Source organism: Rhinopithecus roxellana, chromosome 20, assembly GCF_007565055.1.
Source record: "Rhinopithecus roxellana isolate Shanxi Qingling chromosome 20, ASM756505v1, whole genome shotgun sequence".
NCBI classification, from domain to species: Eukaryota; Metazoa; Chordata; class Mammalia; order Primates; family Cercopithecidae; genus Rhinopithecus; species Rhinopithecus roxellana.
Window position 1 is genome coordinate 37,732,064 of NC_044568.1, and position 23,392 is coordinate 37,755,455.

General features: G+C 35.4%; 1 protein-coding gene across 1 annotated transcript in view; it reads left to right on the forward strand.

Annotated features, from left to right (window-relative positions):
• Nucleotides 1–17,751, forward strand: part of CDH8 (cadherin 8) — a 386,466-nt gene extending 368,715 nt beyond the window's left edge. The window contains exons 11-12 of the mRNA XM_010378203.2: nucleotides 15,338–15,589; nucleotides 16,987–17,751. Coding sequence (XP_010376505.1) covers nucleotides 15,338–15,589; nucleotides 16,987–17,480 — 746 coding nt within the window. The 3' untranslated portion in view covers nucleotides 17,481–17,751. The remainder of the gene's footprint in view (nucleotides 1–15,337; nucleotides 15,590–16,986) is intronic.
• Nucleotides 17,752–23,392: the final 5,641 nt, after the last annotated feature.

Consider the following 23,392-nt stretch of genomic DNA (forward strand, 5'->3'; position numbering starts at 1 on the left):
ATCACTAGTTCCATTATTGAATGATTGAATCTGAGGTATTGAACATCCAGGCACACTTGCTTAATAGGTAAGTGGAGGAGGCATAAGGCTGAAGTTTTAAAGAGAAATATAGCTTGGTATTTGAAATCAGAGAGCAAATCAGGTTCACACAGTTTGTAAAGAGGTTAGAGAAAAACGCTAATAAGAAAATGTTATAGAACAGAAAGATGGGAGGTGCAAAGAGATGACGGACTGCTGTTCTCTGTTTTGTCCCGGTAACAAACAAGCTTTTTCTTTTTGACTGAACCACTCCTTTCTTAAGGCATTCTCTCATTTGTATCCGATGGTAGAAATTTAAATCGAGATACAAATGGCATAGTGGACCACAGTGTATGGGAGCAGAGACTAGAAAGGCAAGAATCACCACAAGAGGATAAACCACCAACTGACTGATATTTTGACTAGTTAGAGTCTGTTTTCTCTAAGTTTCTTGAAATGTGTAATCATTTTCCTCACTTGCCTAGTTATCTATCTGTTCCTTCATCAAGGATTAATTGAAATCTTACCATAGAGATTTCTTTATAGTGACACAAAGAACAGATTCTAGTATGCACGTACTAAAAAGGCAAACTTTCTGCATCCAAAGATCTTACAGTTGGTGAAACAGAAAAGCAACACACCCCACTGTATTGCAGCGTACTGGGTGGGATGTGTGTCGAGGAAGACTTTCCTCTGCCAGTGACGTCTTATAGATAGCGAATGCTAAATAACTGAAGGTGGAATTAATTAAATGTGTCAAAGTAGACTTGAAATAATTTAAGATGGAGGTATAGCCGATGGCAAGGAAAATTAGATTTGTACTATGTTTGGTGGCTTGCCTGATGAAGCATGTTATGTCTTATTTTTGTATGTGTGAATGCAAAATCTTCAGGGAGATCATGAGATTCAACAAAGTGATTATGTTCAGGGACATTTGACCTACAAATCAAAACAAGTTATTTAGAAAACACACTACCTTTGGTACTAAGTTTCTTTCATATCTTCAGCTCTCTATTCACAATATTAAAGATTTCAATATCTTGAAAACACTGTGTGCTTCACTTAAACTAGTGCTTTAAACTCTTTGGCCCAACTACTCTTTATATCAAATGTGTTAAGGAGCACACATTTATAAGTTCAAGTACAAAATGAATTAATCTCTGTTTTTTTCCAGTTTCTCAAATAGTTAGAGGCATGTATTCAATTCATAGAGATATGGTAGGGAATTTGCTTTTCTGATCATCCAAGCTTTCTAATGTCTGGATATTTACCTGCTATTAGATTGTTTTCTGAAACTGTTACAAGAAATTTCACGAAAGGCCTTGGCGTGTGTTTGTTTTGTTTTGTTTTGTTTTTTTCCTAAGTGGTTTATGTGCTGACAAAATGCATCTTTTATCCTTCTTCATAAATCCAAATAGATAAAATATTCTTTCCAGATCTATTGATATTTATAAAAGCTTTAAACTTTTCATTCAAACACAAGAGAAATTGTTTATTGGAATAGTTTTCACTCTAGTGGGTTAGTTAATGTAATATTCCTCAGATAAAGTGAAAGTAATACTAGTCTTCATCCCTCATTCCCCAGTGCCTGGAGTGGAATAAACTTGTCTTTCCTCTGAGCATTAAGGGATCTGCAAAAGGTGCATGGGGTTTTTGAGTAAGAGCAAGCATGCTAATTAAGAGCAGAGGAAAAATCATCAAACACACCAGACCTTGGGCACTGTGATTGAATCTAGCATGGAACTTGGATTCTGTGATACTTGCATTCCTCTCTCATACCAAAAATGATAACTTTTTCATAATTAATTCAGTGGTTATGCTCTGCTCTGCTCTGCTGTGTTATGGTATGCTTTGCTCTGTTACCTTGAGGCTCAAAGTATGGAATTTAGATCTATAGAGTATAGTATTGGATAGCTTTTTAATCAAATACTATGCTCTTGTCCACCAGTGACCTTGTCCACTTCGCTTTTTGTTGTCTCTGATAAAGGTGTCATAACATGGAAAAACTTCCCTCTATATGCTTTTTTTCTCTTATCCTTGAGCTTTAATAAAAACGTCTTAGAGTCTATGTTCCCTTGTTTTTTGAGGTAATTTTAGTTAAGATGACAAAGGCAGAGTGTAGAAAACACGCTGAACTATGTTGTAATTTTTAGCCTCCAGCTGAGAAATCTTGAGCAATTCACTTTATCTTTCAAAAACTCTGTTCCTCATAAGTAAATGGGAATAAGAATGCCTTTCTCTGACTCAGTAAATCATAAATATATATAATCAGATTTTCTTATTGCATTTATTTTCTAGAGATGCCATAAGAAATAATCCCACACTGGAAAGCGTAAAACAACAGATGCTTATTCTCTCAGAGTTTCTGGAGGCTGGAAATCTGAAATCCAGGTGTGGGCAAGGTCATGTTCTCCTCAAAAACTCTAGAGGAGAATTCATTCTTTGTCTCTCCCAGCTTCTGTTGGCTATAGTCATTCCTTGGCTGTGGCCACACCATGCCAGTCTCTGCCTCAGTTGACACATTGCCTCTTCCTCATCACTGCGTCAAATTACCCTCTGCCTCACTCTTAGGAGGGCAAATGTAGTTGGATTTAGGATGCACTGGGTAATTCCAGATGAACTTCTCATCTTAAAATTTTTAACTTACTTCCTTGTAAGGACCCTTTTCCAAGTAAGGTGACATTCACAGATTCCAAGGATTAGAATTTAGATGCGTTATTCAAACCACTACACTAATGTTCTACCACCTACCATAATATACACAGAAACAGCACCAAAAGCAAAAGGATGGAGACAGTAAGCATTATCTTTCATGAACATAATTCCACTACACACTATCTTCATGTGATCTAAAATAATCTTTTATAGGAACAGTTTAAACTTTAAAAGAGTAAATTTAGCTTCTTAAACAAGTTTACAAGCTGCTTAAGTTTCATACATTACTTGATGACTCCTGGGTTTTGTAAAGTGAATAGCACAGCCTACTCTCTGTCCATTTTCATTCCAAAATGACAACCACGCAGATATTTACAGAACTTTACTGCTAGATGGTTACAGTGCAGAAAGAGCCTGCAAAGTGATTTTCTGTGTTAAAATGTTCTAATTCATTTTGTGTATAATTGTAAATTGTTGACTAAACATTCAGTTTGGTGTTAGTCTAGGAACTTCCATGAGAATCCACCATGATGTTGATTTTTTTCCCAAAGTCAAAGTGGACCTTGCTCCAACATTTTATGGCTAGATAGACCATATTATTAAGTATTAGAATATTTGGTAGTGAGTCAACACTCAAAAACATTGATATTATTGACATCAGGTGGCATGACAGAAAATCTAATGAGAAAATGGAAAGCAGTCACAAATAAGCCAATGATCTAATTAGGTGGCTCAGAATATCCAGTTGCTTGTGGCAGATTTAGTATGTTGGTACACTTTCAATTAATTATGGAGGAAGTTGTAATGGTACTGAAGGAGACTGGCTTCACAAAGACTTAGTTTTTATTAATTCATTACACTGCGACTGTTTCCAACACGACTCGGTATTTAGAATAGAAAGATATAAATGAAGTGTGGATGTTATAATATTTGTTCATATTCCTAAATATTGGATACTACTGTATATATATTCTTCTAATATGCTGAAAATTTCTGGATTTGGTATTTTTATTGTTTTGCTGGGTTTTTATAAATAAACAACAGATACAATACAGTGATAAGAACTTAATTAAATCTCTTGTCCATACCTACTAAACACAGTGACATTTTTTTCTTTGTTTTGACCTTCTTACCGTTTTTATTTCATTTGACTTAACCAAGAAAATTTGAAATAAATTTGCAAGTCAAATGTCAGGCGACTTTTCTCAACAAGGCACAATATCTACTGATCTTCTCTTCATCTATTTATTTTGCCATAAATATTTGCCTGACAAGTGCCTTCATTAACTCTGCCTTCTTTTTCTTTTTGTTTGCATCTAAAAGGACAACCAAAAGTCATAGCTCAATAATTTTAAATACATAGGATCTAGACCAAAGTAACATTTCCATATCAGGGCAACAGATGAAGTATGCTAAAAGAAAAAGAGAATTTGGATTTGCCTGTTTTATTTTATCTAAACAATAAACCATGTGGAAAGAACTTGAGATATTTAAATACTAACAGTAATAATAATGGCCAATCCTGTTTTATTAAAAATACAAAGAAAATAGAGTATTTCCCTCTTTTATCTGCAGGGGATATGTTCCAAATCCAGATTGGATACTTGAAACCACAGATAATACCAAACCATACACACACACACACACACACACACACACACACACAGTATGTTCTATGTTTTTTCAACCTGAACGAAAATGATTGCCTAGTGACTAAAGGGCAGGGAGTATATACAGCATGGATGTGCCGGAAAAAAAGGATGATTTAAATCCCAAGTGGGACTGAGAGGGACAGAGAAAGATTTCATCATGCTACTGAGAATGGTGCACAATTTAAAATTTATGAATTGTTTATTTATGGCATTTTCCATTTCATAGTTTCAGACTGTGGCTGACCTTGAGTAACTGAAACAATGGAAAACAAAACTGTGATAAGGGAGGACTACTGTAACTGAAAGAAGTAAAAGAAAGGAAAGAGGCAAGGAAGGAAGGAAGGAAGGAAGGAAGGAAGGAAGGAAGGAAGGAAGGAAGGAAGGAAGGAAGGAAGGAAGGAAAGCAGGCAGGCAGGCAAGAAATTCAGACTGTGGGATAAATTACACAGATAAAAGTGAGGAGTTATCCAGATAGGCACAGTCTATCTTTTTTGTTTGTTTGTTTTTTGTCTTTAAGTTCTGGGATACATGTGCAGAACGTTCAGGTTTGTTGCACAGGTATACATGTGCCATGGTGGTTTGCTGCACCCATCAACCCACCTTCTAGGTTTTAAGCCCTGTATGCATTAGGTATTCGTCCTAATGCTCTCCCTCCCCCTGCCCCCCCCCCCCCCCCCCCGACAGGCCATGGTGTGTGATGTTCCCCTGCCTGTGTCCATGTGTTCTCATTGTTCAAATCCCACTTATAAGTGAGAACATGCGGTGTTTGGTTTTCTGTTCCTGTGTTAGTTTGCTCAGAAACTCATTCTTTTTTATGAACTCATTCTTTTTTATGGCTGCATAGTATTCCATGGAGTATATGTGCCACATTTTCTTTAAATAGACTTTTTAATTTTTCATGGACTATACATGTGGAGTATGCAAGGTAGTTTTCATTCTGAGTACTCTTCTCTTTGCTTGTAGGTGGCTGAGCCCAGATGAGCTCTTCTTTGTGTGCCCACAGAGAGAAACATCTAGCACAAGGTCTTTAGTGTCTCTTCTTATAAGGACATTATTATTCTTGGATTAGAGCCTCACCATTATGACATTATTTAACCTTAATTACTTCTGTAGAGGCCCCATCTCCAAATGCAGGCACACTGAGGGTCATAGCTTCAACAGAAGAATTATTTACGTATTCAGTCCATAACAAATACTTCTTGTTTGCTATAGGAAAAATGATATGTTATAAGGACATTCACGTTGTGTGAAAGAATATCCCTTGATTTCCATCTCCAAATGCTTCAAGGACAAATATATCAAAAATCAAAGAAGAAATTTCTCCTCAACTAAGTATAGGAGATAATTGTTCAATCTGTGTGCCCCTCTCTGAATATACGACTGACATATCCAATTTCAGTTCAGTAAAATAGAATTCTGGTATGCACCTCTTTAACATGATGGTGTTTTCAATATTTTAATAAAAGTTTGATTTTTTTCCCTCTCTAAGGCCTCTTTCTATCTGAACCTAAGCATCCTCAGTTTATTGCTCATGTTTCATGATATGAGTCATGCCCAGAGAAAGGCTCGGAAACCATCAATATTTCTCTTAAATTTTCATACACAACCCCAGGATATATATGCTTTCCAATAGCCTGAAATTGAACTCTCCCTCTCTCTGATTTATTTTAAACCACATATAACCCTTTACAACAAATAACATGAAGGGAAATAAATTTAAGCCCACAAAATATAGCTTATGATTACTTACTCATTTATTTATTCAGCAAATATTTGGTGAAAACCTATTATGCATCTGCAATTGGTTATTTGTTACTTGGAAGCTTCTGAGTTTATTTCTGTACCTCTAATATCTATCTTATCTCCATTACTCTATCATTTCTTTGTAATAGTGTTTTGATAAAAATATAAAGAGTTTTGTAAGATCATGTAACTCATTTATCTGGAGATATTGGGGACAGTTTGTGAAAGAAATTATACAGAAAGAAGTGATAGTTGAGCATCGATATAAAGAACACATACATCTTCACAATTCAAATTATGGCTAAGGAGAGGTAGAGAGATTATCAAGCAGAACAAAGAGCAAATATGAAAGCCCTGAAGAGGGAAGATGTTTGACTCAGAAAAGGCTAGGATGTCTGGAACATACAGAGAAAGGTGAGTGGCAGCACATGAAGCTGGAGAATTAGACAGGGGCTAAACCATGCAGACCTTGGGGGAAGAAACTAAAATCTCTAATGTGTTATCAAGTGCAGAAATTCTAAATGTACTCTCTCTCTTTCTCGTTTCCCCCCTGCCAACACACACACACATACACACATATATAGATAGATAGATAGTTATACATGTTTATCTATTATTGAGAGTCTATATTGCATTCCATTTCTACTTGATATGTTTTTCCAGAATAATGTGCTTACTCAATTTTGTTTTTGTTCGGTAACAGAAATTCTTACAAGATTAGAGAGATGGATAGATAGGTAGTTGGGTATATAGACAGACAGATAGATAGATATTCATTGCTGTCTCATTTTTTAACTTTTAAAAATATTTCTCAGTTCTTATGAATCCATTACAGTTCCTTAAAACTAAAACCATTCCAAATAGAAGTGGGTAAAACGGTGGTACCAATGTTATGAGAATTCCTGCTCTATGTCAAGTCCTGTGCTACAGACTGGGAGTAGAACTGTGACTAAGGCAAGTCTGCCTCAAGGGGCTTATATTTTAATGAAATAAAACATATACATTTTATTTAACAGTATCTATTTTTTGCTAAAATTTCACAAGAGTAATGCATCAACATTATAAGGGATTAGTTGTAAGATGACTGCCTTTAGCATGGTCTCATAACATTCAGTAAAACCTAACAAATTACTTGAAAAACAAAATTACGTAAAACTAAGAATCAAACTAAATATTTTTGTTCATAATCAATCTGTTGTCAGAATCTGAATAAAAGTTCATATATATTTACATAACTGTACTCTGCCACCTGAAACTAAGCAAACCTATGTCCTTGAAAAGAGTTCTTGTTCATTTGGTCTCTTCTTTACTATATACTTGGCACATACCTTGTATTTCTCAGCCAAGGAGAAGGAAACTCAATTCTACTACCACTTTAGGAATACTGTCATTGGAGGCATGCCTGGTGCTCTTAGCTCACTTTAAGTCCCCGTGAAGATCTTTTGTACAACAGTCAGTCATAAACAACTGGGTGTGGAGACTAGGGAAGCTCCTGGAAACGGAGTTTTTCTTTTTTCTTGGTATAATATTCATCTGTAAAGCATTCCAAAAGAATGAGGAAACAGGAAAATCTCTAACTGGGAGAAATAATGGGGACTATGAGTACATTTGCTTATTGGTATACAGTGGGGATTGGTTCCTGTGGATATCAAAATCCACGGGTGCACAAAGTCCCTGATATAAAATGGCATAGGATTTACACATACTCTATGTACATCCTCCCATATACTTCTCATCTCTAGATTACTTATAATACCTAATGCAATGTAGATACTATATAGAGATATATTTTATTGTGTTTTTAATTTGTATTATTTTAATTACTATATTGTTATTGTTTATATTTTTAAGTATTTTCTATCCACTGTTGGTTGAATCCACAGATGTGGAAACCATGGATACAGAAAGCTGACTGTATGTGAATACACCTATTGAGAATGTCAGAGAGCCAGGTGATAATGTGATGGTATGTTTCTATCTCAGTGTAACACAACTGTAGGAGACGGGACATCAACCTATCTGGTTGGATATTAGTTCATCCTAGAGAATTGCAATTGATACTAATCTGCCCATTTTTAAAATTGATCTTGTCAGCATATCCTTCTATCTTTTGGAAACTGTTGTTTTACCCTCAATTTCAAGTGATTTTTATTTTTTAATAATGTAGTATGTAACTATGGATTCAGTGATCATTTCCTCTCTTTTTCATATATTTTTTACAAATTCTAGAAAAATTTCTCCCTTTTATCTAACATCTCATTATTAGGACATACTCTTCTGTTTACTGTGCTCAAAAAGATAAAACAAATGCAATAAAAGCAATAAGCAGGAGCGGAAGCTATAAGTGGAGGCTAAGATTCAGAGACAAGAAGATGATACACAATGGAAACATGAAAGACTGAAAAGAAAGTTGTTGAATAATGTAGGAGTAAAGCTGAAGCCAAGTTTAGAGGTTGTGAGTAGCCAAAATACTATCACTTATATGACTGTTCTTTCCTTTTACACTAATGGACAGCAAATAAAACAAACAAACAAACAAAAAACTGAAGTAAAACTAAAGTAAAAAACAAAAAAAGGGTGCATCTAAACAGATAAACAGACAATTAAAAAATCTTCCAATAAACACCATTGATTATCTTACCAATTGTTGAAAGTCAAAAGCCTTTTTCTTTTTTAAAAAAATTCACAAAGTAAAGGTGCCCACTGTAACTTCTTGTACTCAAAATTGTATTAGAAGTTCTCATTAGTGTACTAATATTTTTTAAAAAATGAAGACAATAATACTTGAAAAGGAATGAATAAAATCCTTTATTTGCAGAGAATGTGTGACTATGTAGAAATACCCCCAATATGATCAGATATATTTTTCTATTCCCTATTTTACTAATTTGCTCTTTAAATCCTTACCATTTCCTTTCTTCTGATTGCTTTAGGCTTATTTTGCTCTTCCTTTTATATGGCCGATGGTAAAAATCTGGGCTATTGATTTGAGAGCTTTCTGCTCTTTTAATACAGACATTTAGAGCTATAAATTTCCCTCTAAGGACTCCCTTAGTTGCAACCCACACATTTTGATTTCATAGTATCTTTATTTACATTTGTTTCATAATTTTTTTTAAATTTCCGTTTTGCTTTCTTCTTTGATCTATTGGCTATTTAAGAGTGCATTATTTAATTTCTACGTATCTGTGAGTTTCTCAAATTTCTTCCTATTATTGGTTTGTAACTTCATTCCATTGTGGTCAGACAACCTACTTTGGATTAGTTCTATCATTCTATCATGTATTGAGGTTTGTTTTATGACCTGGCATATAGTTCACAGTGCAGAATGTTCCAAGTTCACTTGAGAAGAATATTTATTATACAGTTGTTGAGTGTTCCACAGTGTTAGGTATAGTTTATATTGTTTTTCAAGTCTTCTACCTTCTACCTTGATTTCTGCCTCAATGTTTTATTTATTATTGAAAGTGAGGTATTAAAGTATGCAACTATTACTTTTTAATTTCTAGATATTTTATGCTCAAAAAATAGATATTTTATGCTGAAAAACATAATTGTTTTATACAATTGCTTTGTAGAACAGTTGAGACAAAAAAGAAGAAAAACTATGCATTTATACTGTCTTTTATAAGTAGATAATTATTGTCACTGATACTCTTTTTATTTTTAATGTGGATTTGAGTCACCATCTGGGGTCATTTGCTTTCAGTTTGAAGAAAACTTCCTTTAGTATTTCTTAGTAAGCATGCCTGCTGGTGACAAATTCACTCAGTTTTTTTTGTACATCTGAGAATATCTTTATTTCATATACATATTTATTTTGAAAGATAGCTCTGCTGAATATAATTGCTGGTTGACAATTTTTTTCCTTGAGCATTTTGAATATGTTATCCCACGTCCGTCTGGCCTTCATTGTTTCTATGAAATTTTAGCTGTTAAGTGATGAGTCAATTTTCTCTTGTTTTTAACATGTTCTACTTGGTTTTGGCTTTCCGTGTTTTCACTATGATATGTCTATTTATGAATATCTTTGTGTTATGTTCTTGGAGTTCCTCAAGCTTTCTGGATGTATAGACTATTTTTTTTTAATTCAGGTTTTCAATGATATTTTTTTCGTTTCTTTCTCCTTCTCCTCCCTTAGTACACTCACTACATATTTGTTGGTGCACTTAATGGTGTTACACATTTTTTGAGACTCTGCTTATTTCTCTTTATTCTTTTCTTCTTTCTCTTCTTTAGTTTGTGTATTCTTTTTTTTTTTTTTTTTTTTTTTTTTTTTTTTGAGACAGAGTCTCGCTCTGTCGCCCAGGCTGGAGTGCAGTGGCCGGATCTTAGCTCACTGCAAGCTCCGCCTCCCGGGTTTACGCCATTCTCCTGCCTCAGCCTCCGGAGTACCTGGGACTACAGGCGCCCGCCACCGCGCCCGGCTAGTTTTTTGTATTTTTTAGTAGAGACGGGGTTTCACCGTGTTAGCCAGGATGGTCTCGATCTCCTGACCTCGTGATCCGCCCGTCTCGGCCTCCCAAAGTGCTGGGATTACAGGCTTGAGCCACCGCGCCCTGCCAGTTTGTGTATTCTTTATTGTTCTATCTTTGAATCCACTTATCATTTCTTTTGCCAATTGAAGTCTACTGTTTTAGTCACTCTAGTTAATGCTTTATTGTCCCTCTCATGGGCTTTTTGTTTTTCCCAGCTGTTTTCCCCCATGGGTCATATTTTCTTCATTCTTTGCATGTCTCATAATCTTCTGTTGGAATTTAGGCATTTTAGATAATATAGCAAAACTGGGTACTATCTTCTGAAAGCTTATTTTATTCTCTTGTTTGTTAAATGACTGGCTGGATTGTTTTAGTGAAGTCTATTTCCCCCTCTGTAGTATTAAATCTCTGATGTTTCACCTCAGGGAATCTCAGCCATGGGTGTGTCCACAGTCACCTTAGAATTACAATTGTCTGGGCAGGGCTCTCCTTGATTGCCTTTTCCCCTGACCACATCTAGCTGTTGAATTCCATTAATTACCAACAGGATTTCTGTATTGTTTGTAAGGCTGCTTTGGAACCTAAATTGCTCTAAGGACCAATCCATTCAAATTTGATCTCCTTCGAAAGAGTAGTTTCCTAGGTCAGACTTTCAGATTCATTCTGACCCAGGTGGACTCCCGAGGCTCCCTCTTTCCAAGATTCCCTGCTTTTCACTCCCCTGGGCAAAATCCCGAGCTATTGGCTCTGGAGCTGGTGTGAAGATCATGGCATGTTTTTCTGAGGAACAGCTATACCTTAGGACAGAGCATATGATGCCGAGGGAAAAATAGCCTCAAGATTTTTTGGCTTGCCTCTCCCAGTGAACAGTGGGCTAGGGAAAGGACTATTGAGGCTCCATATTCTCAGTGGCACAGTGCCCAGCTAGAGCCTCTCTCCCATGAGTGGGGACCAGGAGGAAGAAAAGAGTCCCTGCCTCTTGACCACACTGACTTAGAGCTTAGCTTGAACGGTAAGTAACTAGGAACAGAATGAGAATGTCTGACATCACACCTTTCCCCCAGAAAATAGTCCTCCAAACTGCTCGCTGCAGGGAGAAGGACCCCTGTATTCTTGACTAAACCAGTTTGGAGTAAAGTTTCTACCTCACTGAGCTGAGACAAGGAAGGATGGGAGTGGGTTCTTGTTCATGCACTCTCAGAGTCTTACCATTCTTACCAAGCTCTAGTCGATTTTCTTAAATAAGTGTTTCTTTATTTGCTGCTTGCCTCCAGATCCATTTCCAGAATCTTTAAACATTTTTCCATTTATAATTTTCACCAGTTTCACTGGAAAGCACATCTGTGGAGCTCCTTTTGCTATCATGCTGAAATGGAATTCTCTGATAAGATACGCTTTCATAAATAAAAAGAAAGTCTTAGAAGATTGTTGAAGCTAAAATCAATGTATAAGACAGTTAAATTATCAGCAGCAGTGAGTTGAAAATATATTTTTAAAAAGGTAACTAAATTGTAAACAGGTTTACTATCACAAGAAACCATATACAGCAGCAAAAATAAATCTAACAAAAAGATGTGGACATTTTTGTAAGCTAAAAACGTTTTATTGACATATATTAAAGAACATAAATAAATCACTGTCTTAATGTAGAAAACTGATGATAAAGATGTAATTATTTCAAAATTGGTTAATATTTAAATATAACTTCTACCGAATTTCTTATAGGAATTTTTATAAAACTTGATAATCTGATTCTATATTTTTCAGAGAATAGCAAATGAACAATAATAGCCAAAATATCTTTAAAGAACACGGTATGAAAAATGCTGTAACCCATATCAAGATTTATGATAAAGTTTTCATACATAAGAAACAGGGTATTCATTCAGGGTTAGAGACCAGATTATTGAAACAGAAGAGAGATCTCTTAAAAGAATGAGGATACATAAAAATTTCATTTGTGAGAAAATGAGCTTTGACGATCAGTAAGTAAGTGGTAAGTTACTCCATAATTAACATTGGAAAAATCAGTTTTAGTATAGAAAACAATCAAATTAATACAACAACCTAAAAATAATTGTATATGATTAAGAAATTTTAAATAAGAATTTTTAAAATAAGGCTTGAAAACACTAATTATAAAAGATTCATAAAATAAACTATATTAAATTCAAAAATTTAAATGAAATGAAAAGGCATGTGTTAAAGAAGTTAAAGAGTGTTAAAGAAGAAACCACAACTTTGTAGAAGATATTTACATTTAGGATTTAAAAAATTATTCCAAAATCATTAATTTGAGCTTTGTGAAGCTGCTAATATTCTATGGTTTTTGATGTGTAAAATAATGGCAATTTCATTTAGCCTAATGAAAGAACTCAAGTAAATTGAAAACAAATACAAATACCAATCCAAAAATAGGAAGAAAAAAAAAAAAAAGATGAGTAGATAAAAAAGGAATTGATGTTGCCTGGAACTGGCAGGTAAAATTTAGCAAGAATAACTCATAGACTTTCTTTACTCAGTCAACAATTTTCTGTGTGTAGAAAAGAGAGCAAGATAGGCAAATTCCAGGATTAGTAAAAATATATATATATAAGTATGAATTTAGTGTTAGACCCACCAATGCTTTTCTCAGTAGTAAAGGAGATGGCTTTGTTCTGCAGCAAGCAATATTCCTGCTACGGTTTCTAAATTATTATAATAGTCTGTTATAAAAGGAGAATATGGGAAGATTGTTTCTCATAGAAATAATGTCAACCACAAAAAGACAATAGCTTCATTTCAGTTTTATTAGCTGTCTCTTGAAGAACAAATTCTATCTTTTGTTTTGAACTATCGTGTATAAAACCATCCAGAAATATTCTTTGTACTAATTAGCTGTACTCAGACTTGTCATATACTTTCTGAAAATATAAAACAACTATATATTCTATATCTGTTTTGAAATAATGTTCCTCGCTTTTAGCTTACTGGTATTTCCGTCTAGATCATGACAATAAAGATTACTGGATCATTTGGTATATAACTGCTTAACTACATTAGAAATCTCTTTTTCTAAGTATATTCAAATTACTATATAATGATGTACAACCAGAAGAAATTCAGAAAACAATTGTTAAATCAGAGTGCTTTTTCTATTTGACTGCTTATTAGAAAAGCATTATAGGCCTGTTTATATCTTAAACAAAGCAAAATTAAATATAACTATACATCTATTTTGGGGAATGACTATCAGTTTTTGGACATCCTAGTATAGTGCTGTATGGTACAGTAGTTTTATAAAACTTATTTGAAGTCATCTGAATGGAGTATCTCACTTAGTTGAGTATTTTGGAAACCAATAGGATACTGATGCTCAGAAGTTAGATGGCAATGGTTTGGAATCATTACCATTATATGCAATGATTAGGTAGCCCAGTGTTCTGGGGCCTCTAATTTGCCAATATTTGAAAAAAAAAAAAAAAACCCAAATAATTATTTTGCCCAAATAACACTATGCACAGTAACCAAACTTGTGTTTATTTACTTTTGGCTGTAATATCACTGAGAGTTAATCAACATTTCCATTTTGAGTAAATGTATATCTTTCAGTAATCAACATGAGAAAACACATTAACAATTATTATATACAATGTGACTGCAATTTGTGAATGAGGATGAATGATAACAAAATATTTCAACTTGGGGGTGAAAGTTTGAGAACAGTGTGTCTAACATGGGAGCAGCCACTTCTCACTGACCAGTTTTACTTTGAACTGAAGTATATTCTTAAGTATTGCTTAACTGTTGCTCCAGACAACCAGTGTATACCTCCATATAATTAACTGACACATGCAAAATGGAGCACAAGCTTTTATGACTTCTCATTTTGTTCTTATTGTGTAACCACTATAGGTCTTCTCTACAGAATTTTAATGTATGTCGCATATCTCCTCCGGGTAGTAAATAGGGCTTTTGCTGTATCTTAGTGTGAATGCTCTAGGCCATGAGTGACTCTCTTTTTAGGTACCTGTGGGCAATCAACAAAGTGCATAGTTTTGCAACTGTATTGTTATACAGTCCAACTTTTAATACAGAGCTTCTCAAACTTGTGTTTCAAATATGATGACATTTTATCCAATCAAATTTGCTTAACCTATTATCATTCTAAATAAATGATTTATTTTATTATCAGGCTAAATAAAGAAAATCAAACTTATGTATGATATACGGAGACGAGATAAATATATGTCTTCGGAAGGGACACTTAAGATTATTTTTGTAGAAGAAATGTTTTGCATTTTTAAGGTGATGATGGTAAAACTCCCTTGGTCCCTTCGAGGTCCCATTCATTCAACCTGTTACGGTTGTCCTGGTCCATGCAGATTGAAAAAGTGCGGGCCGGGCGCGGTGGCTCACGCCTGTAATACCAACACTTTGGGAGGCCGAGGCGGGTGGATCACGAGGTCAGGAGATCTAGAACATCCCGGCTAACACGGTGAAACCCCGTCTCTACTAAAAATACAAAAAATTAGCCAGGTGAGGTGGCGGGCGCCTGTAGTCCCATCTGCTCGGGAGACTGAGGCAGGAGAATGGCGTGAATCCGGGAGGCGGAGCTTGCAGTGAGCCGAGATCGCGCTTCCGTCTCAAATAAAATAAAATAAAAAAATGAGTCGGGGAGAAAGCCTGAGCAGTCCACTGAAGTTGGGATTGTCTTGAGGTTTGCAAAGGGTTCATGAACTGGAAAAAAAAGTGTTATTTGGGCAGTCATTTTGAAATGATGCAACTTACTGTAATTTTTACTTTTTCCAGATAATTCCCTCAGTATTTTGGCAAAGCATAATGGATTCAACCGCCAGAAGCAAGAAGTCTATCTTTTACCAATCATAATCAGTGATAGTGGAAACCCTCCACTGAGCAGCACCAGCACCCTGACCATCCGGGTCTGTGGCTGCAGCAATGACGGTGTCGTCCAGTCTTGTAATGTTGAAGCTTATGTCCTTCCAATTGGACTCAGTATGGGCGCCTTAATTGCCATATTAGCATGCATCATTTTGCTGTTAGGTACGTATTTCCTTCATAGCCTACTGGTCACCCTTTTTCTGGTTCATAAATGACTGTAAATAAGGACAGAAAACTCTCATCTATACAGGCAACAGCATTCCCTTGGGGAAAAGGAACTTCCTTTCCTTCTCCACATTTTGAGATCTCTAAGAAGAAGTGAAGAGAAAAAGGGTTGTGATAGTAAATGTCCAATTGAAGACGACTTTCAGTGCCTTTTTCAATTCCATCACCAGTAAACCGATGAACAAGGCATAATGGTGGTGGCAGTGGGGAAGGGCTTTTATGTCGTTACAACACCATCTATTACATAAGAAGAACTCTGGGTGTGAGGCATACCAGTTCGCTGCAACAGCAGGCTCTACTATGCCCACAATAGTGTTTCATTATAGATTGGGTTGCCAAGTCCATTGGATCCCAAATTTGGTCATATGAAAAGAAAGCAAATAAGCAAACTAAAAATAAGTTTTCTTCAAATCACCATTGCTTTTCTCTGATATTTTCCTTGATATAAACATCAATTTAAAATGACGATTGCAAGTTAAGATTCTATAACCTTTTAATTAAAAAATCCAATTATAAAATGAGATTAGACAATAGGAAAATAGAAAAACAAGAGAGTCCTATCTTATCCTACCGTTGAGGAACAAAACACTTTAAAGACGGTGTCAGTTACTGTCTTTCTTGTTCCATCTGTCTTGCTCACCCAGTGCCTTGGATTTAAGCATCACTTTGCTGACATATTTTGCTCCATTAACCCACATTTGATTTGGCTGATCTGGCTAGTTGGGTATGTTTTCCTTGCCCTTTCTTCACATTCAGGTTTCTCTTCCCAGCTAGAGGCATTCCAGCCCTCCCACAAGACAAGTTGCCCGTGCAAATTTGACATTCACTTTTTTAATAAAAGAACATAATTTGACTGGAGAGTGCCTTGAAAAACTGTGAAAGCCCAAGGACCTAGTTTGCTCCTTTTTTTAATAGAAGGGAGCTTTGGAACCAAAGGATGTTAAAGGACTTGCTTAAGACATACATCAAGCTTGTCATACTTTCATAGTCATACTTTCACTAGTCATACTTTCAGTGCTATTTTCTATTTTGTGCCACTCACTGTAATGATCAAAACAGTATAAAATGTAACTTTCACCATGAATGGATGCATGCCAATTGTTTTAACCCAGCTCTATCAACGTATAATAAACCAATAATCTGAAACAGTATTTACTCAAAATTTAATGTTCATCATTCAGAAGGATGTTTAGCTTAATTCTCCAGTAAATATTATTAAAGGTGTATGTTCACACGATTTTGTAAAAATACCCCTCTCTCCTAACATATATAGTGTGTTGCTTGTGAAATTATATGCTTGTTTGGCTGACTGTTATTTAATATTTTTCCTCTAGTCATCGTGGTGCTGTTTGTAACTCTACGGCGGCATAAAAACGAGCCATTAATTATCAAAGATGACGAAGACGTTCGAGAAAACATCATTCGCTACGATGATGAAGGAGGAGGGGAGGAGGACACAGAGGCTTTTGACATTGCAACTTTACAAAATCCAGATGGAATTAATGGATTTTTACCCCGTAAGGATATTAAACCAGATTTGCAGTTTATGCCAAGGCAAGGGCTTGCTCCAGTTCCAAATGGTGTTGATGTCGATGAATTTATAAATGTAAGGCTGCATGAGGCAGATAATGATCCCACGGCCCCGCCATATGACTCCATTCAGATATATGGCTATGAAGGCCGAGGGTCAGTGGCTGGCTCCCTCAGCTCCTTGGAGTCCACCACATCAGACTCAGACCAGAATTTTGACTACCTCAGTGACTGGGGTCCCCGCTTTAAGAGACTGGGCGAACTCTACTCTGTTGGTGAAAGTGACAAAGAAACTTGACAGTGGATTATAAATAAATCACTGGAACTGAGCATTCTGTAATATTCTAGGGTCACTCCCCTTAGATACAACCAATGTGGCTATTTGTTTTAGAGGCAAGTTTAGCACCAGTCATCTATAAACTCAACCACATTTTAATGTTGAACCAAAAAAGATAATAAAATAAAAAAGTATATGTTAGGAGGTTATAAATCTTGTGGAGTGTGAATTAAGTATGTGGAATGTCTAGAAGTCCTTGGATATTTGATATTTACCTGACCACCACAGACAAAGATTGGGATCCTGGCTAATCCTTAGAGAAATGGTTTAAATAGAGGAAAAAAATCAAAATTAAAAGGTGCTTTCTTAGAAAAAAAAAAAATATGGACCTGCAAGGAATCTGCTGCTGATATGTGTCTTCTGCAAGGATTTTTATGAATGCAAATGGTTTTTTTCCCCTTCACCAATAAGGATCCCGCCACAAATGATAAAGCAATACTTGGTCTGCTGTACATTATAACTTTATGGAGTTTTGAGAGGCCTCCTAGATTATATGGTACGGTGACCACACATTGTACATAATTGTTGGCCCCACTCACCAGAGACTGAATAGCATCTTTAAATATTGTGTCGAGCCTTAAAATATTCACATGTTCGTAATCCATTCCAGGGTGGGGCATGCCAATTCAGTGGTGGGAGGAGAGAAATCCCATTCAAACATGCTTGTTTTCTAGAAGCAGGATTCCTCGTTCCCTCCGCTTCATCTTCTTCCACAAGGACACAAAGATAAACTGTATTACACAGTGGACTACATAAGAGACAGATGGTTTTATTGCTAGCGCGTGAATTTATTTGTTTAATCCTCGAAATAAATATTTTATTGATGTCCATTAATGCTTTTATTTATTAAGGTTGGTAATCTATAGATTAAGGGGATATATGGGGAAAAAACTAAATTATATCCATTAATAATCCTTTAGATTGTTTTATATAAATATATATACAATGAATGTTTAATACATGTACATTTTGATGAGATGAGTATGGCAGGCAATATTATCGAAAGGAGAGCTGTTGTCTCTTTAGAGTAGAGAGTATGGCAGGCAATATTATCGCAAGGAGAGCTGTTAGTCTCTTTAGAGTAGAAAGTGTTATTGTACAGCATTTTCCCAGAGAAACTTTTGGACTGTTTTCTATTTTGTTCATAATCCTAGTATTTGGTGTTTTTACTACAAGCACAAACATCCTAAAGTATATTGATTCCTGTGAATATTTAAACTCTAGACTTTTAGATACCTACATAATGCCCTGGCCAATAAACATGCTTCAAGTTACGCCCCCCCCCCCCACAGTTTTAGAGCAGGAACTGATTTGTACATAATTTCACTGCTTACGTTTTTAGCACTCCTATCCCTGATCTTCATGGTGATGCACAGAATGTCTTAGACTCCAAAAAGGAACAGCACTAGAAGATGTGAGCATATTTAATTTGTAATGCAAACCTGCCATTTAGGAGTAGAAAATGTATGATAAGTATTACATGCAGATCATTTTAATTTTCTACTTTGCTTTAATGCAATATTGTTTATTTACTCCATGTATTGTATTCAGAGAAACTCCTGTATTGTTTCCTACTTTGTGAAATATATTTTTATAAATACCTTTGTTGTCATTAATTGTTTTTCAATCAGTGGAAGATCTATTAACAGAATCATCAACTCTAAAATTCTAGAATACTCAACTAAACCATCCCAAGGGTCACTTTTGTTTGTAAGAGTCTTTATCATAAAAAAACAGAGAAGAGAAATGGCTTGCCAGTGATCATACACCAAGATGCCAGCAGGGACATAAAAGGAACACGGAACGCCTAAAGGCTAGTCCACCTGTGTCACTTGGGTCCTTCTGGAAGCAGACACATTGAGCAGGGAAAACCTGCAGACAAGTTTGCGGACCTAAAACTTGTAACAATAAAGGGATTGGGAGCAGGATTTGGCAAGAGAGTCTTAGACTGCAGTGCAGACCTGGCAAAATCTCTGCTAGCCTGACAGGGGGTTCTAGAGTGAAAACATATCCATTAAAGCAGTCAGGCTGTGGTCCTCTGTCATCTCAGTCACTGGTGTGGGTCTGCTAAGAAGAGAATGGTTTTTGACTCAAAAACTGAAGGCACCAACTTCTAGAGGCTACCTCCACAGTGACAGAAACAACATGTTTAAATACTGTACTAACAATTTATAACTATCCAGTGGCTTAATCAAGCTTTTATTGAGTTTCTGCTGAGAATAAGTCATCTTTTCTATGTAGTATTATGACTAGTGAACACTTTTTCTTGAGGTCAAAAGGATGGTCCAACATGACCTTAAAATATACTAGGACTTGGCACAGTGTTAAAAGAAGTGCTTGGTGAATGTAAATTATTATTAGTAGTTTCAATAATAATCAATAGTAATATTGTAACTATCTTACACCTTCCAAACCGAGGAGAGATTATTATTATGTTTTATGTATCTCTTGAACATCAGACTCATTTCTAGCATACGTTGACGTGCCCAAAGATTATAGACACATAAATATGTCTAACAGAAAAATTACAGTGTTTTTTAAGGAGAATAAAATCTATATCCTCAGATATTGATAATCAACCAGGATAATCTTCATACAGTGGTTTCTGTGAGAGGGAGATAATGTCTGGTGTACCAGTTGACCAGACATCGCCTCAGTATTCTCTTTGCCTAGGAGACAGAATGAAAGCATGAATCTCTTGCTGACTTTCTTTGCCACCACAGTGTCAGCATTTTGCGTTTAAAAGCCTATTTCAGGTCTTGTAACATAGAATAAAGTGACTAATACCTTGATCCTAATAAGACTGACCTATACTTTTAGAGTGTCGTGAATTAAACAAAATCTCATGAACTCTCTCTCTCTCTTTCTCTCTCTCCTGCTCTCTCTCTCTCTTTCTCTCTCTCCTGCTCTCTCTCTCTCTTTCTCATACACACACACACACACACACACACACACACACCAAACAGATAAAAAACACACTTTACTTGAGGTTTTACTTTAGCAATAGACTTGCCAGGACTTTCTCAACCAAAAGAGATCAATAAGGTTCCTAACATTTTCTAAGATTTAAGTTTCCCATGCTCAACTTGTTAAATAACACATTTTAAAAACTTTATTGAAATGACTATTTTTTTTAAAGCTCTGTGCATTGTTGTCTGTTTCATCAACATTGGCATAGCAGAGACAAGAGTACTCTCTGCTAAATGGAGAAGAATGGTTAAGTTGGAGCCAAGTGAGACAAAGTTACCTCCCTCCACCTGCCTCACAATTCAAGGTTCCCACCTAGGGAACTGATGCATCCCTGGGTGACTGGACACAACATGGGATCAATTCAGCCTCTACTCTGTCTATGATTTGATCAAATCATATTAGCAAAATGTCTCTTAAACATCCATATATGAATATTAAAGAGTATTAAGGGGGTATTTCTTAAACAATATTTTTATGAGTATAGTTATAAGTTTCTAAATACAATAAGTTTGTAATACGATGATTAAAATATGCTATTTTTAAATTCATGTGTTAACCTTGCCACACAGAATTATGACTTCTAGGGTGTAAACTTTAAAGTGAAACTGTTTTGAAAAAAATCTGCAGTTAAGTGTATGTGTATATATAGAAGAAAAGGAAACTTAGATTTACTGGTATCACCAGTGAGGCAAGAACGCTTAGAAAGATACAAATGTGTCTTTGGGAGAGTTTGCTTAATCAGATGCTTAAAGTAAGACAAGTCTCTGCATGAGACTTAGAAATCTCCTAGGAGCAGGCGGATTCCACACTGAGACTCAACAGAGTTCTGGGCTATGCTGTATTTTGGAAAAGGAAAAGCGGGTGCTGAGAGCTAAGTAGCCAATTACTCTTTATAGCCACATAAGGACTGAAGGCAAGTAGGCCCTTCCAACAAGTTGTATTATGCGATCACTGGCTTTGCAGGGAATCTCACGAATGTATAACCTTCTGATTGCCTTTTTGATTGAAAGTTCCATCTGAGATCAGGGCAGTGGAACCAGTAATAAGATTTCAAAAAAATCCCATCACTGGCACTGTCGGAAAGGCTGAGCATGACTGAAATCCTATCATTGTCAGTCAAAAAGATAAGGTAACAGCGGGCATCACTATAAAAGCTTTATAAATGCACAACTTAAGCATGAATATCAACATTAAAACAAATATATATATATATCATTATACATATTTATAAATATATTCATGAATATAAATATGCACACATATACACAATTAAGTTACTGGGTATAATTTATAGTTTTAATTTTTCATCTCATAATCTCATGCATTGCTAAAAAATTGAAATTGTGGCTCTCTTTTTTCATGAATCTAACCTTGAATTTGAAAGAAATTAAATTGAGGGTAAAGGGTTTAAAAGCAGGTTTTTATTTGCGAACAGAATAACGGCTCATAATACCTGGGCTTAGAATTAAATATGTCACATTTTGAGGCTGTACTTAGACTTTTTAAATGTCATTGTATCTTTTTGTGGAGAAAATAAGTGTAGAATATATTATGCAGGAAATACTTTTCTATACTTTTTTCGATTTCAATACTGTTTTATTTGCTATAAAAAGTGTCTTTGCACTGTTACTCAGTTAGCCAAACAGTGTTGAATGTATTTTTTGTCCTTGTAATTATTGCTTCTTATGATAATTGTAGAAGAGCATGTCTTTATGATCTATCGTTTAAAAATACATTTATTATCATTGTATTTTTAGTCAACACAAATTTATGGATTACGTGGTATACTGTTGATATTGAAGATATTCTAGTCCTAGTATTTTGAGCACAGACCTAGTGTTATGGAGGACATAAAATTTAAAAATTTCCTGACTTGATGGGCTATCTGAGGAACAAGAGTTTTGTCTGCCACATTTATTGAGTATCTCTCAGTACAGAAATTAAGCTACATGGTTGATACAGAAATATTAAATACAGCAGCATTCTCAAAGTTATTTTCTTTGTTTATAAAATGTACCTAATCAATCTCATAAGAACTAATTGTGGAATTTTTTTTTTTGCCTATGGATAAATACTATTTGAGTCTGGGTTTAAGTTTGGTTGGTCTGACACTAACACCCCTTAACTTTCAACTAAACAGTTCTTTCTGTAAATATAATATGAGACTTTTGATGATAAGAAATAGAAACTAAGTTATATATAGCGGTATGGAAGTACTGAGGAGGAAGTAAGGGACCCCATATGGTAAGACCCAAGAAGGCATCACGGTGAAATTTTCCAAAAAGATGGGAACTCAAGAATGGGTGCAACAGAAATCACAGTTTTTCCCAATACTAAAAGGGAAAATTATAAAAAGCACCAATGGCACATTTTTGGACATTCAGAAAGATCCAGAAGTTAGGTGCTCATAGGACTCTCTAGGTTTGCCAAATTGTAGTGTTTTATGGATAGGAAAAATGAGGTTCAGAAACATTATAAGGAATTTTCAGGGATAAATTACACGTCAAATATGTGAGAGAAACAGAAATTACATGCTGGTATTTGGGGACATCTCCTGAGTTGTAATGTTGTAAGTGATTTTGTATGTATTCTCCTCCTTCCTTTATGTGTGGAAGTTGCACCTAGGTCTCAAGGTTAGTAGGCATTTGCTGAAGAAAATAGTGCCTTTCTGTAGTATTTCCCCAATTTGAGTTACCTGCCACCATCTAATTCACATCTTGAATGCAAGTATTATTTCTTGCAAGTATCCCTACTAATAGATAATAGATATTTCTATTATTATCCACAGATTACAGAAGAGGGTTGCTAGGAGGAATGTCACAAGATGCTGTCTGAAGAGAAAGACTGTGGAAAACCATGGCTTCAATGAACTCAGAGGTCAGGACCAGAAAAGGAAATGAGAG